The following is a 7,188-nucleotide window of genomic DNA, read 5'->3' on the forward strand; positions in this document are numbered from 1 at the left end:
TCGTGAAATGAAAAAGAAAACCTGGAGGCGTATTCTGCACAATGATGTCACCCCCACCCCACCCAAGAATCCATTGGGTGCATCCACTCCAACCTCCACTTCCCTCCCTCTCCATGTTATATGTGTGTCACAATCACCACGAAATGTGTCTCAGTGTTTGGGAGCTGAGTGGCCCTCCCTGTCTTCGTGTGCTTTGGGTGGGGAGCGCCGTAGTGTTGGGTGTGGACGTGTGCGACATGGAGTTCTGTTACTGGAAGTGAATTCCGGAGGAGAGAAAAGTGTTCATTTTGGGAAAGACGCACTATAGTTTTATGGAACTTAAGGACCCTCATGAGGTTACAACCTGCAACATCTGTAGTCGCCTATGTAAATTAATTGTACATCACCACAACTACATGTACATATCCAGCGGCACTTGTTCACTTTATATGTGAGTAGTGTGATGTATATCCATATCTTGTGTATTAGACTGATCTATTTCTGTTGGAACTGCTACAACTTAGGATTTTAGGATTATTTTCTTATTTTAATGTTATGTACATACACTGCGACCTCCTGCCCGTATTTGTAACATCGACTCTTACTTTTTATATTTGCCTTGTTATTTTATCTTTTTTTGTCCACTACGCAGTCATTGCCTGTCATGCCCCAAGTATTTCATTGTACCAAATGACCTTGTGTTTGTGTACTGTACACTTGACAAATAAAACACTTTGAACTTTGGAGTACGTACAAGTGTTTTCTCACGGGTCCGAGGAGCCTCGATCGGGAGCGACTGCGTCTGCTTTTGGTAGAACCAAACTATGGATTTGGAAGCGTCAGGTGATCAAAACTGGCGCGTGCCCGTTCAAAAATGTCAGACTTTCTGAGACATTTTAATGTCAGCTCTTTGGTCCCGTGTTCCACAACGGAAGATGAATCTGCCGGTTCAAGTTATCAAGTCTCCACAAAGACACAGACAGTGACTCAGTCGCAGAGCCCTGAAAGTAATCGCGCGTCCAAATTGCACCAAATTCTACGGACAGACAGACAGATGGACAGACAGACAGGCAGAGATTCCTAGAATTATAGGTGGATATCAATAGTGTATTCAACAAGGACGAAACAAGGTTCAGAGGTCATTCCCATGTGGGTTCCTGCTCTTGTAGGTATTTTGGGTAATGAGGGTGTGGGCAAACTGGCAAAAGAAAAAATAAAGTGTTGGAAAAAGAGAAGGTAGAACTTCTGAGCGGGAGGGAATAATGTGGAGGGCAGCCGTTCAAAAGTGGCAACGGAGAAACAAAAGGAAGACATCTGTATTCATCACACAAAAAAAGAGAGTTGGTACTGTGGGGAGTAGGGGCCGGAACAGGAAGGAGGAGATCATAATGACATAGTCATTTATACATTTAAATACTATTATAGTAGGAGAAAAATAGAAGAAGAAGAAGAAGAAGAAGAAGAAGAAGAGGAAGAAGAAGAAGAGGAAGACCTTCCCACAGATTTTCACATGACTAATTTTGATTAGGTTGTCGTTGTGTATATATATATATATATATATATATATATATATATATATACAACCACAACATAACCAAAATTGTGTATATATATATATATATATAAATACAACGACAACATAACCAAAATTCTGATATAATACGAAACAGGTGGATTCAACTCTTTTGTTCCGGCAGCTGAAGTTCAGGTTCTATTGATGTTTGTGTGTGTGTGTGTGTATTATTTACAGTTTGTATTATATATGTATTATATTGTATATTGTATATTGTATTATATTAACTTGTAAATTGGGGTCTACAACATAAGTAATACACTATAATGTAAAACAGAATGACATCATCTAAGCCCTTTGAATTGCAATTGATGCAATACAGATGTTTAAGGTTAGAACTTTGGGTTGAGAGCTGGGAGGGGGGGTTAGATGGGTGGAGACCTCCACCCCTAGAAGTTAAGGGTCTTTTTTTTATGGCTTTGGAATTATTCGCCGCTCTCAGGTATGAAAAACATACCTGAGAGCTGAATCGAGAAAACCCATCAATCGTACCATTTATATATATTTTTTTTTTATCAGGTAATAATATGTTTTCATTCACCAGGTTCCCAGGAGGGGGGGTTAGGGCTTTACAACCTCCCATTCCCCAGGACATACACCCAGCAGATGTTTAATAAGATCACTGACTGGAGGACGATACGGTGTGGGCCTGTGGGCAGTGATCACAAGGCGCAGACCTGATGAAAGGATTAATTGATTAGAGATCACAGGGCTGTGTTTACAATCCAGACAGGATATAGGAATTTATGTTGTAAAAAAATACCATGTATTGATGTTACGCCTGCCTCCGCCAGTCTGGCTAAATGCACAATGCCATGGAAATTAGTTCCAGTTTATCTTTTTTTTCCCTATGAATTTGGAATCGTTTGTTTAAAATGAAAAAAAAAACAAAAACAACATGTTTTGTGTTTGGACTTTTATGTGATAAAAAAATTAAAAAAAATCCAGCTAAATAAGGAATAAAATATGGAACAAATGTGTGATGTTTTTTTTTTAACAAAATAAGATCTTACGGAACACGACTTTAAATTGTGGAAACGGTCCATACTCCAGTTGCTTTGGTGGCGCTATTTGCACCGATCACCGGTGGATTCAAACGGGCGTAGAAGAAGAATAACGGCGGTGCACGCAGAGCGCTCCTGGTCAGCTTTAGCTTAAACAGCTAGCGCTGCAGCTGATTCTTCTTATTAATCACCGAACGGTAATGTCTTCTTTTGAGCGTTAAACGCTGGTTTTGAGCCACCGACCGATTACTTGTATTCGTCAAACACACGACATCGCGGTATTGCCCAGCTAGGAGCAACTATCTCTTCGATCAGCGGCGCGTCTGTCGCCATCTTGCGCACTCGTCCTTAGCAATTTCAACCGAGCGGGGTCGTAGCATACGCGTGTTTTTATTTATTTATTTTCAAGCACAACGAGATATTAAGCGGATTGTTTGCTGCAGGCGAGAGGGATCCACCGCAACGCCGACACCATGGCAGAAGCAGACCGACCAGGCAAGCTGTTCATCGGCGGCCTCAACACGGAGACCAACGAGAAGGCCCTGGAGCAGTACTTCAGCAAGTACGGCAGGATCGTTGAAGGTCTGTCGGCATTTTTTGTTGTTTATTTTGGTCAGACGTACAGAGCAAAAGATAATACCAATGCGGTTTTATTTTCCGTTTTAAAGTACACAGCCGTATTGTTTACTTTATCTCATTATCCGAAAAACAACCGTAAATTTCAGCTTTGAGACTGGTTGCTGGTTGAGATACTTCCTTCGAAGGTTACACCATTTTAGGTGCATTGGTCATTATGGTTCCAGCGGTCATTTTTATTTGTATCTCAAAACACAAGTGACACTTTTTTTTTATTGCAGTTATTTTGATGAAAGATCGTGAGACAAACAAATCAAGAGGATTTGCCTTTGTCACTTTTGAAAGTCCAGCTGACGCAAAGGACGCGGCCCGTGAGATGAATGGAAAGGTAAACACTGGAGTTGGTCTTTGCCAGGGTGTCTGCAGGAACCTCAAATGTCTTAAACTCACTTTATTAAATATTAGGATTTAAAAGTCATGACTTTCCAACATAAACATTTTGTCAGATTTTATCCATCTGCATCAGTCAACATTTCTGTTATACAATCAGACTACCACTTAACCCAATACTTTAGAGACATTATTTCACTGCCTAAAATAATGTGCAAAAGTATTAATTTAACTATGGTACCTGGACACACCCTGTTTACTAAGAGTACTTTGCTTACTGAAAAAAAGGCAGAATTTCTCATTGCACATCTCTCTCAGTCCCTTGATGGTAAGCCAATCAAAGTGGAGCAGGCAACAAAGCCTCAATTTGAGACTGCAGGAAGGCGTGGCCCCCCACCTCTACACTCCCGCAGTCGCGGCCCACCCAGAGGACCCAGGGGTTCCAGAGGAGCCCCCAGTGGCATGAGAAGCCCATCATCTAGAGGTGACTTTAAGCGCGTTGACTTGGTCAATCAAAAGTATTTGGGAATGTTTTGTTTTTTTTTGTGGAAATGAGCACACCTTTTAAGTATGTTTCATTGTCTGTGTTTCTTGTTTGTTGAAAGACTACGATAACGCAGGGAATGTAGAACCCTTCTATAAAGGGATGTCATTCAGAGGTCCCCCGCCAATGAAGAGAGGACCCCCGGTCCGTAATGGAGGTCCGCCACCAAAGAGGTCAGCCCCATCTGGACCCATGAACAGATGTAAGTTTGAGGTGTAATATTGTGCCCAAAAAAAAAAAATCTACAGTCTTTAAGCTTTCTCACTGTTATTTCACATAAATGATTACTTGTTCTTAAGGTATTCACATTACTCTATCTGTATTTGTGAACTTGTTAGACATTACATTTGTTAGTAATTTTTCTTAAATTTCAAATTGTCATTCTGTGTAATTATCAATATTTAAGTATTTGACAAAATCAGTCGGAAATCACTAAAATGCTGCTTTCCAACAACTTTATTACAGCACCCATGTCCAGGGACCGAGATCCCTATGGGCCGCCACGTAGAGACTCTATGTCCAGGAGGGATGACTATCCATCACCAAGAGATGACCATTACGGCTCTAAGGACAGGTAGGGGAGTGACTGAAACCCTCTTCTGGTAAAAATGGTTCTTTAACATATTTATAATTTTTAACACTGATTATGTTGAATCTATGTTACAGTTACTCCAGTCGGGACTACAATTCCAGGGATTCAAGGGACTATGCACCCCCACCCAGAGACTATTCCTATAGAGAATACTCAAATTCCAACAACAGGGATGACTATGGCACAATGTCAAGGGCATCATACAAGTATGTTTGTTACTGCAGAGGTTTTCATTTTAGTGTTCGGACAAAGTCTTGTAAGTAGTGTTTCCATGGTCAATTGTGCTGAAATTTGGATGAAAGTCTGCAAGATGGTGTTTATTTTTTCTTGTTTCGATTAACTAAGTGCAAGTAAATTATAACAACAAATATTTTGATGAGGTAAATTCAATCTTTTGTGAGAAATTTCTTTAAATGGGCACCACCGCAAATGTATTGTACTAAAGGATTGAAGTGCTTTAATAATGATGACACATAAAATGAAAATTTACTACTTGTGTGTAGTGACCGTGACGGCTATGGGGGAGGCCGGGAGCCGCGAAACTACATGGAGCGTCCAAGCGGTGGCTCATACCGAGACTCCTATGATGGTTACGGTAAGATTTGACAACACTGATCTCACAAGCCAGGCCTGCAGGAAAAATGACAACCACATCATTAAACCACAAGTGGCAGCATTTATTTAACAGTACAACTGGAGATCCCCCCCCCCCCCCCCCCCCTCCCCATAGTGCTCTTTTTTTTTTTTTTTTTTTTTTTTAAACCAAGGAATCTATGCATTGGCACCTGAAATCTCACCCATAGATCCCCCCCCCCTTTTTTTTTTCTTTTTTCTTTTTTTGTTTTCCAATCCTTTAAGAACAAAACAACTCTATTCATATTGCAATCACAATGTTTGCCAATGCAAATATTTTTGTCAGTCACTCAGAACTAAAACTTCCTTAAGTACCCCCTGGAGCCCATGAAAGGAATCAAAGTCCTTGGAACCTCTCCTGACCACTCAATGACCGTTGCTCTTTGAAAGCACTCCCTCAAGGAGTAACCTTCAAATACGAAAACACAAAAAAAACCTCAAGACAACTCTGAAAACCTCAAGGTTATCTGCAGTTCTAACACTTGGATTTCTAAGAGGAAAATGGCTTCGCAAAACAATGGCATGCTGAAAAACTCCTCTTTGCCCATTTGTCCCATCTAAGCTTGGATAAATTCTGGCCAATGTCACCCAAACATTCCGTGTGTAATTTTAATGGATCAATAACTGGGAGCACTGCGTTGGTAGAATAAATTCTCATGTTGGCACAAAATGGGCACTTGTCGGTGCGAGAAACTGTGTAAATTGAAACTTGCCAATTACCTGACCCGTTGACCCTGCAGGTAACTCTCGCAGCGCCCCGCCCTCACGGGGCCCCCCGCCCTCTTATGGTGGGGGCAGTGGAAGCAGTCGCTATGACGACTATGGCAGCAGTTCCCGGGATGGCTATGGCAGTCGTGACAGTTACCCCAGCAGTCGGAGTGACCCTTATCCGCCCAGCCGTGGTGAGCGCATGGGCAGGCAGGACAGGGGGCCGGCTCCCCCGGTCGAGAGAGGCTACCCTCCTCGTGATTCGTACGGCAGCTCAAGTCGTGGAGTCCCTCGCGGCGGGCGCGGGGGCAGTCGAATCGATAGAGGAATGGCTCGCAACAGATACTGAAAAGGACATGAAACTAATTGATACCGTGGCACCTGCGTGCCAACTAATCACATGTTGTGGGAGGAGAATTTGAAAAGGTGACAAAATAGACATGTCTAATTCACTGGATGACGAAACTTATCTTTTCAGTTGTCTATCCTCACTCTACAGGTTTTTTATTTGTTTTAAAGTGTAAAACCTTTTTTTTTTTCTACCCATGTAATGGTACAGTTACAAAGTGAGTGTTTTTGTACATCAAGTGCTGTTGCGAAATTGCTATATCCCTTAGTTGTTTCTTTCCTACAATAAAGATTTTAGTCATATGTTGTCACCTCTAATTATATCACAATACCAGAATCCTCAACATTATAAAGCTTGAGTAAAAAACCGTCAGACTGTACATTGTGTGTGTACACGATGTGCAGAACGTAGCTGGAACTCTGTTCGTGCCAAATAGCTGATCGACTGCCTGATAACTACACAAACGTGTCCTTCCAACTCGTGTCCTCCTGTTCTATGGGGAAGAGGCAAATGTCACTGTCAGTTTTTCAATGTAGTTTCCTTGGAAATGGATCCATCGTCATAAAGTCAAAGTACAATGGCTTTCATCGACATAACCAAAGACCACAACAACCAAATGCAAGAATCAATCCAACTCAACTGATAGCCAGCAGCTGGTAAGCAAAGCAAACCTCTTTGTTTCTCATCTGTAAATGAGTTTCTCATTGTCCTGTATTGCTATCTCAACTCAAAAGCTGATGTCAAGACAACGTGAGCTGCAGGAGACCACAGAAACGGGGGGAGGGGGTAAAACAGGTCAACAGATTTTGTTTTTTTTATGAATAACTTGGTAGAGTCAGT

At 41.7% G+C, this 7,188-nt stretch overlaps 1 protein-coding gene across 1 annotated transcript; it reads left to right on the top strand.

The window, feature by feature from the left end:
- The first annotated feature begins 2,649 nt into the window (after nucleotides 1-2,649).
- rbmx (RNA binding motif protein X-linked) lies at nucleotides 2,650-6,650 on the top strand. The gene is made up of 9 exons (XM_080008679.1): nucleotides 2,650-2,753; nucleotides 3,000-3,138; nucleotides 3,414-3,520; nucleotides 3,841-4,006; nucleotides 4,128-4,268; nucleotides 4,532-4,640; nucleotides 4,733-4,864; nucleotides 5,162-5,253; nucleotides 6,032-6,650. Exons 2-9 carry the CDS (start codon nucleotides 3,030-3,032, stop codon nucleotides 6,346-6,348), a joined length of 1,173 nt encoding a protein of 390 aa, XP_079864805.1. The 5' UTR covers nucleotides 2,650-2,753; nucleotides 3,000-3,029; the 3' UTR covers nucleotides 6,349-6,650.
- Nucleotides 6,651-7,188: the final 538 nt, after the last annotated feature.

Source organism: Zeus faber (assembly GCF_960531495.2).
Source record: "Zeus faber genome assembly, chromosome: 10".
NCBI classification, from domain to species: domain Eukaryota; kingdom Metazoa; phylum Chordata; class Actinopteri; order Zeiformes; family Zeidae; genus Zeus; species Zeus faber.

Coding starts and splice junctions, on each gene's coding strand:
- rbmx (XM_080008679.1), top strand. CDS start 3,030: ATGGCAGAAGCAGACCGACCAGGCAAGCTGTTCATCGGCGGCCTCAAC. Junction 4,007..4,127: donor GAGAAGCCCATCATCTAGAG/GTGACTTTAAGC, acceptor GTTTGTTGAAAG/ACTACGATAACGCAGGGAAT. Junction 4,269..4,531: donor ATCTGGACCCATGAACAGAT/GTAAGTTTGAGG, acceptor ACTTTATTACAG/CACCCATGTCCAGGGACCGA.